The sequence below is a fragment of the Ovis canadensis genome, chromosome 4, assembly GCF_042477335.2.
Source record: "Ovis canadensis isolate MfBH-ARS-UI-01 breed Bighorn chromosome 4, ARS-UI_OviCan_v2, whole genome shotgun sequence".
Classification (NCBI taxonomy): Eukaryota; Metazoa; Chordata; class Mammalia; order Artiodactyla; family Bovidae; genus Ovis; species Ovis canadensis.
In genome coordinates, this window is record NC_091248.1 from 70,913,045 (window position 1) to 70,925,196 (window position 12,152).

A 12,152-nucleotide genomic window follows, 5' to 3' on the forward strand; every position below is an offset into this window, starting at 1 on the left:
TATATATTTTTATACCTTAATTTATAATATCCCAAGAACAATGTTAAGATTGATACTTCTGATAAGCACTCCTCTAGCTTAAGGCACTGGTACATCTTTAGAGATGTTATTAGCTTTTTCAATTCTTTCCAAAGATAAGTTTATATCATTTCCAAGTTTCGACAAACCTAGACAGTGAATTTAAAAGCAGAGACATCACTTTGCCAACAAAGGTCCATATAGTCAAAGTTATGGATTTTCTAGTGGTCATGTATGGATGTGAGAGTTGGACCACAAAGAAGGCTGAGTTAATAATGCTTAATTAATAATGCTTTCAAACTGTGGTGCTGGAGAAGACTCTTGAGAGTCCCTTGGACAGCAAAGAGATCAAACCAGTCAATTCTAAAGGAAATCAACCCTGAATATTCATTGGAAGGACTGATGCTGAAGCTGAAATTCCAATACTTTGGCCATCTGATGCGAAGAGCCGACTCACTGGAAAAGACTCTGATGCTGGGAAAGATTGGTGGAAGGAGGATGAGGGGATGACAAAGGATGAGATGGTTGGATGGCATCACTAACTCAATGGACATGAGTTTGAGCAAATTCTGGGAGATAGTGAAGGACCGGGAAGCCTGGCATGCTGGAGTCCATGGGGTCGCAAAAAGCTGGACACAACTGAGTGACTGAGCAACAACAACAAGGCATCATAACACTTTTTAAGGTTTTTAAAACACATCTTTCCTATGGCTTCTCTGGCAGTTCAGTGGTTAGGACTCTGAGCTTTCATTGCCAAGGGTATAGGTTCAATCCTTGGTTGGGGGACTAAGATCCCATAAGCTGTGTAGTGTGGTCAGAAAAGGAAAAAACAAACAAAACCAAAAATCCAGAAACAAAACACTTTATTGTTGTCGGCCTCAATGGAAAAGCATAGAGAGCTGAGATGGCTAGGGTTGTGGGTTAGAGCCCTTAAGGAACTGATTAAAGTCAGCTTTACCTTGACCATGGGCCATCTTCTACTTTGGTATAAAAGATAATAGGCAAAGGGTGTGTATGTGTGTAGATCATTAAGAATTTGTCACCATTAACTGACCAAATCCCCAAACCAACCCAAAGTATAAGAGGTGGGTACTAGTACTATTTCAATCGTAAAAACTGAGGAAAAATTGGAGGAAACTGATACAGAAAGCTTTAGATATGTGACCTTGGGAAAATTACTCAATGTCTCTATGCTCTAGCTACCTAATGTATAAAAGAGGATAAGGACAAAACCTGTGTCACAAGGATGTGGTTAAGAGTAAATGACTTAATATAAATACCTAAGACAGTACCTGGCACATCCGTGCATGAGTGCTAAGTTGCTTCAGTCGTGTCCTACTCTCTGTGACCCTATGGGACATAGCCCCCCAGGCTCCTCTGTCAATAGAATTCTCCAAGGAAGAATACTGGAGTGGGTTGCCAAGCCCTCCTCTAGGGGATTTTCCTGACCCCAGGACTGAACCTGGATCTCTTATGTCTCCTGCATTGGCAAGAGGGTTCTTTACCTCTTTACTAGCACCACCTGGGAAGCCTGTACCTGGCACACAGTAGGTACTCAAAAGCTGCTAATTAAAACCAAACCAGGGAGAATGGATACATGTACATGATGTACGGCTGAGTCTCTTTGCTGTCCATCTGAAACTATCACAACAGTGTTAACCAGTTATTCCCCAATACAAAATAAAAAGTTGAACCCCCCACCAAAAGCCTTAAAAAAATCTATCAATATTACCCTGAAGTGATTTAATTTTCATTTTATCTGTTATTAAAGCCTTTACATTCTCTTGAAGTACTTCTTTCAAGCCACGATTCATCCCACATGAAATCTGGGCTCTCCGTGGGCAGTACAATCTAGCACGCTCAACTAGAGCCAGCTAGTCCTCACGGATAATTCCAGTTTTCACAGTCTCACTATTTGATGCCCGTATCGAACTTTTCTAAAAGTGCCAGCAGAATCTGAGTGAGCAGTTTCTCTGAAGTCTCCTCTAAAAGATAAATACCTCCAGCAATAGACAATGTTCTGCTAATCCTAAGCTCTTGACTATTAGCTTAAAAGAGCGGAAGTACATTAAATTGCTTCCACGGCTTCCTGCAGTAGCTGGATATTTTAGAGCTAACACTGAAGTCCATTCCCTATTGGACTGGGCTGGGCCCTGAAGCAGCGTTTGCTCTAGGAATTAATGACTGAGTGATTTCATGAGAAGATTGAAAGACTCAAAGGGTGCCTTTACCTTTAGCTAGTTGTAAAACATTTGTAGCAAACCACGGCAACCTTTCAGAGACAATCTTTAAACACATGCTAAACTTATTTCTCAAGGGGAATTTTATTTTAATATGCTAAGGATTAGTTAGAACAGGCAAAAATTTTATCCTAAAGCAGAGACTTCCAACATAATTCAGAATATGCTTTCTGTCCAACAGATAAAATGGCTCATTATTATCAATTATGCCTTTTGTGGCCAATGGACTTGGATTAAAATTCTTTCAAATTAAGAGCAAAAAACACTTTTTATTTGCTTTAGAAAGCTGTCAGAACTGGAACTCCTCATCTTTCTTTCAATTCTGATGCAGAATTACTTAACTCCTTCTCTTGTCACGAGTAGTTTTGTTAGAGAACCACTGACTGAAACTGCCAATCCTAGACAGGCACGATAACAACCACTTTGCATGAGTTATCATACAACAGGAGGTCCTGGGAAATCATGCGGAACTAACAAGTTACCACCAACTGGAAGAATTCAGGAAAAGTCAAAAGGAGAGAGGAGATGCCAGTCCACATGTCCTACTAACTCCCCAGAATCCTTCCTGCTGAAATCCACCTTAGCTGAGAGATGTGCGCGCCCCCAAGAATAACCATGAGTCAAAATGATTGGCCATAACCAGGAAACTAAACCACTTACCATAAAACCTGAAACTGAGCCATGTGGCAGAGCGGTTCTCCTGGGTTCCCTTTGCTGCTCTCCCCTGGTGCCCCTTCTCAATAAAGTCTCTTGCTTTGGGAGCACGAGAATTTCCTTGGACAATTCATTTCCAAGTGTTAGACAAGAGTCCACTCTCAGGCCCCTGGAAAGGTTCCCCCTTCCCACAAGAGTTTCTTTCCTTTGCTATGTATACATAAAATAAAAATCAGCAGACTGGGGGTAGGCCCAGTAGCACTCTCCAGTCAGTGTGTCAACCAATAATCTCTTTTTAAATTTCCAAATGCACCTAAAGAGAAGGACATTTGCCTCCAACTGAATACCTCTTCTTACACAAAAAGGACTGTAATCTACAGAGGCCAGTAAATGGTACTGAGGTTTCTGGGCAAGGAGAGTTTACAAAGTATTTAAAATCCTTGACACTGTAACCCCATCAATCCATCCTACTGCTGCTGCTGCTGCTGAGTCGCTTCAGTTGTGTCCGACTCTGTGCGACCCCACAGACGGCAGCTCACCAGGCTCCCCCGTCCCTGGGATTCTCCAGGCAAGAACACTGGAGTGGGTTGCCATTTCCTTCTCCAATGCATGAAAGTGAAAAGGGAAAGTGAAGTCGCTCAGTCCTGTCCTACTCTTCGCGACCCCATGGACTGCAGCCCACCAGGCTCCTCCATCCATGGGATTTTCCAGGCAAGAGTTCTGGAGTGGGGTGCCATTGCCTTCTCCAATCCTAGTAGCTATATATATATATATATATATATATATATATATTTGTATGTGTGTGTTGGGGGGGGGAAAGAAAGGTGAAGATATTTTAATGGGGGAAAAGGGCATGACTGAAGAGACTATAAATGCTTATCTAGCACAGCACCCAGCACACCCAGAAGTCAAGAATGTTTTCAGAAAAGAATATAGAAATCCCTGTATTAATATATACAGAAGTATATAGTATACTCGAGAAGGAAATGCCAACCCACTCCAGTACTCTTGCCTGGTAAATTCCATGGATGGGGGAGCCTGGTAGGCTATGGCCCATGGGGCTGCAAAGAGTCAGACACAACTGAGCGACTTCACTTTCTTTCTCTCTATAGTTCCTTTTGGAGAAGGAAATGGCAACCCACTCCAGTGTTCTTGCCTGGAGAATTCCATGGATGGAGGGGCCTGGTGGGCTACAGTCTATGGGGTTACAAAGAGTTGGACAAGACTAAGCAACTAACATACACCCATACATATAGTATATAGAACACAATAGTATATAGAATATAGAAGTCCCTGTACTCAAGGTAACAGACAATAAATGGGGGGCAATGTGTGGCTATCCAGATATTTTACATTTATTTATTTGAGCAAGATCCCTATGAGTTCTAGAGATACAACCTTTTTACTATATGAGCACCTGGCAAATCAGAGACAAATCAAATCACGTTACCTTTTGTAAACTAACCATTGCTTGAAAGTATCCCTCAACCACATTTTGATGTTTGTAGACAGGCAATCAAATTTTAAATTATGAAGAGAAAAGAAAGCCTTACCAAATAGTTGATGACATAAAATCGGTCATATTCTCTGTTCTTAGGATTGATCCGACGATGCTGTTTTTTCCTCATATGATCTTTAAGTGTATTTTTGTCCCTGAAGGTCTTCTCACAATACAAGCACTGCAAGCTACAAGAAAGACACAAACCCCGAGATTAAATAAGACCCTTGAATAGCTGTTGCAGTAGACCTTTATTATTATTACTGGGCCTTAAAATTTACTCATTTTTTAGGTCTCACAGAGTTTTCAAATGGGATGTAATATTCTTTTTTGGAATCCCTCTCACTTTATTCATTTGGCTTTAGAGGATGTATGTTGTGGTTTATTTTGTAGTTGGCTATACTGGCCAACTTGGCTATTTAGTTAATTACCCAAAAATGATTTTGGTGCTTTACTAATTGAATTGAAATATCTATTCTAAAAATGAAAATGAAGGTATGTTCTTCAAATAATTATAATGATAACTAGCACTGGTTGCTTCCACTGAGTGTAATGATTAGTCTGTGATTTGGCATATCCTGTGACCTGATTTTCTTGGCAAAACTCTGTTAGTCTTTGCCCTGCTTCATTCCATATTCCAAGGCCAAATTTGCCTGTTACTCCAGGTGTTTCTTGACTTCCTACTTTTGCATTCCAGTCCCCTGTAATGAAAAGGACATCTTTTTTGGGTGTTAGTTCTAAAAGGTCTTGTAGGTCTTCATAGAACCGTTCAACTTCAGCTTCTTCAGCGTTACTGGTTGGGGCATAGACTTGGATTACCATGATATTGAATGGTTTGCCTTGGAAATGAACAGAGATCATTCTGTCATTTTTGAGATTGCATCCAAGTACTGCATTTCGGACTCTTTTATTGACCATGATGGCTACTCCATTTCTTCTAAGGGATTCCTGCCCACAGTAGTAGATATAATGGTCATCTGAGTTAAATTCACCCATTCCAGTCCATTTTAGTTCACTGATTCCTAGAATGTTGACGTTCACTCTTGCCATCTTCTGTTTGACCACTTCCAATTTGCCTTGATTCATGGAGGCTATGGTTTTTCCAGTGGTCATGTATGGATGTGAGAGTTGGACTGTGAAGAAAGCTGAGCACCAAAGAATTGATGCTTTTGAACTGTGGTGTTGGAGAAGACTCTTGGGAGTCCCTTGGACTGCAAGGAGATCCAACCAGTCCATTCTGAATGAGATCAGCCCTGGGATTTCTTTGGAGGGAATGATGCTGAAGCTGAAACTCCAGTACTTTGGCCACCTCATGCGAAGAGCTGACTCATTGGAAAAGACTCGGATGCTGGGAGGGATTGGGGGCAGGAGGAGAAGGGGACGACAGAGGACGAGATGGCTGGATGGCATCACTGACTCGATGAACGTGAGTCTGAGTGAACTCCAGGAGTTGGTGATGGACAGGGAGGCGTGGCGTGCTGCGATTCATGGGGTGGCAAAGAGTCGGACATGACTGAGCAACTGAACTGAACTGTGACCTGATTTGTAGGGTCTAACTCCTAGCTCCAGCTGTGGGACTTGGTCAAATTACTTGTTATCTCTGTTACCACTCATTTTCTGATCTCTAACCTGAAGATAACACCTACGTTTTAGAGAATACTTATGACAATGTATACATATAAATTCAAAATCATGAGAATAATTTACACAAAATATGAACAATACATGAACACATTTAAACCACACTTTATATATATATATATATATATATATATATGAATAAAATGCCTAGCATATTCATGGCACACAGTAAGTGCTACTTTTACTATCTTATCATTCACATGTACCTTCTGCTAGAGTATTTCCCCTAACTGGGAATCATTACCTAATGAAGCAGTAATGCCCAATTTCGAACAGATTACTAGAAAAATGTCTTTTCTCATACTAAGCTGGACAGCTGATACTGCCTGGAACTTTTAGCCAACAGTCATAAGAGTTTTACTTTCTAGTTACAAAGAATTCATGAAAACACTAAAATTATAACCAAGCAGGACACTATGGGGCATTCCCAGGACACAACCCTTCCACCAAGCCCTCTGCCGGCCTCTTGCCTGTAGAAAAGTTGCAGTCTTCCAGGCCTCCCCTGAGTCACAAAAGTCCATCTCAAGAACTAATGACTGACAAGATAGGAACATGTAGTGACAAAAATAGCATTTGGGTCAGGAGAACTTGTATGAATTTGAATAGTAAATCAGCCATATGGCAGTCATGGAATCTTTAGGTCCTTCTTGAAATACCAGATGACCATGGGCATGTGGGCTCCAGATCTACTGGAACCTGAGGATTGATAATGTTAACCCTTGTGACAGTGCCCTGTTACCTCAACATCAATCAATCAGAGAATTGTACATAAGCTGATCAAACACAGATTTATGGACACGGGATGGTGGGAGGGAGGAGGAAGGAAAGGGTGAAATGTATGGAGAGAGTCACATGGAAACTTATATTACCATACGTGAAATAGAGAGCCAGGGGGAATTTGCAGTATGACTCAGGGAACTCAAACAGGGGCTCTGTGACTATCTAGAGGGGTGGGCTGGGGAAGGAGATGGGAGGGGGGTTCAAGAGGGAGGGGACATACATATACCTATGACTGATGTTTGGCAGAAACCAACAAAATTCTGTAAAGCAATTATCCTTCAATTAAAAACTAAATAAATTAAGTTAAAAAATTGCTTCCCTGAAACCCATTGGGGAGTTGTGGTCTTCTGAGCATGAGCCACCTGTTTTCTTTGTGTGGCCCTTGCAATAAACCTTTCTGTGTTAAACCAACGTTTTGGTTTGCTTGGTCTCACTGTGTGTTGGGCATATGAACTTGGGTTTGACAACAAAATGACTGAAATAAGTTTTTATTGCTATTTTTTAATTCTTTTCCATCTCTAGCAAACAAGATCTCAATTATTTTTTATGCCACAGAAATAACTATATTCTTTTATAGTAAACAATTTATGGGAAATAAGTTGATTAAGGATATTCATTACTGCTAGTCTTGCTAGAGAACACACCTGGTATTATTTTATAAATGAAGGATCATTCATTAAAAGAGTGAAGAGACTTGTTTCAATGTACTGTTGATACCAGAATTTGAATTTAGAATTTTATAATGGGTATTTCTTGCTCAATGTTATTGCTCCAAATGTTGTGGGCTGAGACACTACATTCATTAGTACTACATTTGAGTGAATAAAACTAAGGTTTGAAAGTAAAATCTTGAGCCCTTTCTTAGAAAGAAGAGTGAACAGATTTTTGAAAAACATTTTGGTGATGTAGAGAATTTTATTCCTTATTTCTACAAGTTAAACAGCCAGAATATAACCTCAAGAAAAGTGGAGTATTATGATATGTAAATGTAAATTAACACTAACATTAAAAAAAATACAAGCAGGATACTATGTTTCACCTAAAGTTGAATAATATCTAGGAATTTGACTTTACTAAATGTGTAGAATAATTATAGAGAGAAGCATAGAAATTATGAATCCAAAGTGAAGAACAGTAGTTACTCAGGGAGATACTCTCCAGTACTCTTGCCTGGAAAATCCCATGGATGGACGAGCCTGGAAGGCTGAAGTCCATGGGGTCGCTAGGAGTCGGACACGACTGAGCGACTTCACTTCCACTTTTCACTTTCACACACTGGAGAAGGAAATGGCAACCCACTCCAGTGTTCTTGCCTGGAGAATCCCAGGAATGGGGGAGCCTGGTGGGCTGCCATCCCTGGGGTCGCACAGAGTTGGACACGACTGAAGCGACTTAGCAGCAGCAGTAGCAGCAGGGAGATACTAATGAGGAAGGGAACAAAGGGAGACTCAAGGGACATAATAACATTCTCTTTCTTATGCTGGTAAGTATATTTTTCATACCCTATATAACATACCTTACAGTGGTATATACACTGTTTGCTACATATGACATTTATATTTGAAGGCAACTAAAAGGCAATATGATCTACACAAAACAAGGACTGTCATACAAAATGTGAACTCCTCCAACATGAGAAATGAGAAAATCCTATTTCTTTAATTACTTGTGACTATTAATTTTTATAAAAATTCACAGTGGAGTCCAAGATTAAGATAGCTTTAGGCTGTGTTTCATAAAAATGTACTTACTTGTCAAGCTTTTTCTGTAATGTACACAGAAATTCATTGCAGTTTACAATGTTGTCTGGCAATCCAATGTTGAAAGCATGTTCTCTGGCCATGTGGTTCAAAAGAACAGATCTAGGAAGAAAGTTGAGCAATGTTAAAGTTTTAAACATTATTTAAAACTCATCTAGGAACAAATCAGGTCAGGAGTAGCATTTATAATGATAACAATACTAATTAGAAGACAAGCAAAGGTTAAACATGGCAACACACATTTGGGCTATGAAAGAGTTAATACGTTATGAAGTTTAGTCACTAAGTCACGTCTGACTCTTTGCTATTCCCATGGACTGTAGCCCACCAGGATCCTCTGTCCATGGGATTTTCCAGACAAGAATACCAGAGTGGGTTGCCATTTCCTTCTCCAGGGAATCTTCCCAACTCAGGGATGGAAGCTGCGTCTCCTGCATTGGTAGGTATATTTTTTACCACTGAGCCACCAGGGAAGTCTGTGTTATAGTATGCATGAAAACATATCAGTTATTTAAAGGGAGTCCAAATTTGTTCCACAATCTGCCACTGAGCAGGATTACACTCTACTGGTGAATTGAGTATCTGTCCTTTAAACTATTAAATGAATGTGCTTTGCCCACTCTTCCAATTAATAAGGAAGAGACGACTGCTCAAGAGAAATATATAAACAAATATAACCCAGGATCACAGACATTTAGTTAGCTTATCATTGGATCTAAACTGGAATCCACAGTTCACATATCTAATTTCACGTAAGGGTTATGATAACTTGCATACACAATGACCATCTTTTTGATCAGTTCATGTATAGAAGGAAAATTTTAATTTATGTAATATAATGTAAATTTTACACAGAAAAAATCTTATGTGTAAAATATATACTTTGTGTTTGCCACAAATTTAGTTCATAAAACAAAGGTGACAGTTTTGGGGGACTTATTAGTACATATACCAATGACAGACTATGTACAGTGACATTACACAGTTTATTTTTTCTGACTTGTTTAGACACGTAGCTGGCCCCAAACTGCTTGAGCAACCACCTTCATGACAACCATATGAAAAGAAAGTAGTCAATAGAAACTGTCACTATTTCTGAGTAAGCCCAAATGTTGGACATAACAGACAAAGATCATAAGATAAATTAGATTATAAAAATATGTGCAAAGAACTAAAGAAAACTGTGACTAAATAATCAAAAAAAGGTATAAGGATACCCTTACCAAAATGGGAATACTAATAAAAAGATAGAAATTCAACAAAACATAACAAATTCTGGAGATGAAATGTACAGTAACTGAAATGAAAAATTCACTAGAAGGGCCCAAAAGAAAATTTGAACTGCAGAATAAAGTATCAATGAACTTGAAGGTCAATTTAGATTTTTCAGTGTGCAGAACAGAAGAAGAAACAATGCCAAAAATTAAATTGAACCTCAGAGATTACATCTACCAGTCTATGTATAATAGGATTCCCCAAAAGCAAAAAGGATAGGGGCAGAAATAATATTTGAAGAAACAACAGCTAAAAACTCCTCAAATTTGATGGAAAACATTAACTGAAACATTGAAGAAGTCCGACAAACTTCATGTATAATAAATTAGAAAGACCCATACCAAGAGAAAAAATGAAGATGAAATCAAGGCATTCCCAGATAATAAAACCCGAGCAAATTCACTGTTAAAGGACTTGCCCAATAAGAAACTAAAACAAACCCTTTGGGATAAAATAAAATAATGCTAGATAGTAATTCAAATATACATTAAAAAAATAAGTACTAGTAAAGGTAGTCACATAGTCAAATATAAAAGGCAGTATAAATGAATTTCTGTTTATAAATCTTTTCTTCCCATATCTGATGTAAAAATAACTGCATGAAACAAAAATTTTAAAGATGTTAATGAACTTATTATGTATAAAGATGTAATTTATGGACAATAATAGCACAAAGGAGTGGGGGAGGAGCAATCCATTTTGGAGCAAATTTTTTGTGTATTGTTGAAATTACACTGGTATTAATCTGAGTTCAACTGTTTTAAGTTAAAATGTCAGTTGTAATCCTTAGTAAATTATAGTGCATAGTGAGTAGACCACTAGAAAATAACTCAAAAAATAAGGTAAAAGAAACAAGGGAATTGAAATGGTGCCCTAGAAAATGTCTGCTCACCAAAACAGAAGACAGTAATGGAGGAAAGAAATTTTTAAAAACTTAATAAATAAAGTAAACAGCAAAATGGTATAAGTAAATCCCATCTCATCAGTAATGACACTACAATAAACATAAACACAGGATAGCAAGAATGTCCTCATTTTTCTATTCTTGACAATTATCCACACCATATGTTTTTCTATTCTTTTTATGCCCAGGCTGGAAGAACACAAATATAATCCCCAAACATTGCTAATATCGTGCATAGCTGGAATCAGGTTATATTGTTGATCTTTCATTATAAACAGACCTTTTCATAAACAAGAGCTGCGGAAGGAAAGGGGTCATTTTATAAAAATAGGACATTGCTTATCTTTATCATTGGTTAAAGCTGTGGCAAGTGGTGCAGTGATAAAGAATCTGCCTACCAATGGAGAAGATGCAGGAGACGCAGGTTCGATCCCTGGGTTGGGAAGATCCCCTGGAGTGGGAAATGGCAACCCACTCTAGTATTCTTGCCTGGTAAATTCCATGGACAGAGGAGCCTGGCAGGCTGCAGTCCATGGGGTTGCAAAGAGTCGGAGAAGAGTGAGCACCCATGCACGCACATGCACTCGGTTGTATGGTGCAAGATAAAGCAACCTTCTGTCTCTGCAACAGGCTGACTGCCTTTCTCTATCAAACTTTCACTCATTATATCCTGATACCCATGTATCCCTGAGTTTCATATAAATCATAAGAATATATATTTCAAATCACATCAGTATGTATATTTATCACAAAAACTTAAGCTATAGAAAACAAAAATATTTGTAGAATTTTAATACTAGAGATTCCTAATAATAGTCACATGGCTCCTCGCTGGGTTAATCATAGTCTTAATGTTAAATTAGAAATAACATGTTAAAAGGAAGTAGCAGTGCTTGGTAAACTTTTTGATTGGGAGCTGGTCCTCACTGCCATCCCCATAAATCTCTTTGAAATAGACAGTGTTAAAAGCATAATGAAAAAAAAATAAAAATAAAAATAAAAGCATAATGACTGGCCTTGGCATAGGTTTTCCTCTATGCTAACTGATCTATATGAGTATCAAATCTTCATAACTGGTGTTTTCAACATTGATGCTTCATCCAAACCCTTTTCTAAATTCAAACAAATAGTTACCCTCTCCTTTTCAATGTTTTTCAGACAACAATGTCAGTTACTGTGCTTAGTTGTTTTTTTTTAAACTAAAGACTGCTTTCCTTCAAGTGGGCAGCAGAATGATTGTCCACTCCACATTGTCATTAAAACTTCCCACTTCCTAGAGGTTACAACTTCATGACTTGTATTTAAGTTAATGTACACTTGTAAACAGTACTGTTGTATAAAAAGAAATTTGTTTTGTCTTTGTGTTTGGTTCCAGGCACTGA

The 12,152-nt window shown here is 38.6% G+C and overlaps 1 protein-coding gene across 1 annotated transcript in view; it reads right to left on the reverse strand.

The window, feature by feature from the left end:
- ZNF277 (zinc finger protein 277) overlaps positions 1-12,152 on the reverse strand; it is a 133,050-nt gene that overhangs the window by 11,319 nt on the left and 109,579 nt on the right. The window contains exons 6-7 of the mRNA XM_069587996.1: positions 8,583-8,693; positions 4,466-4,598 (exon numbers count right to left, since the gene is read on the reverse strand). Coding sequence (XP_069444097.1) covers positions 4,466-4,598; positions 8,583-8,693 — 244 coding nt within the window. The remainder of the gene's footprint in view (positions 1-4,465; positions 4,599-8,582; positions 8,694-12,152) is intronic.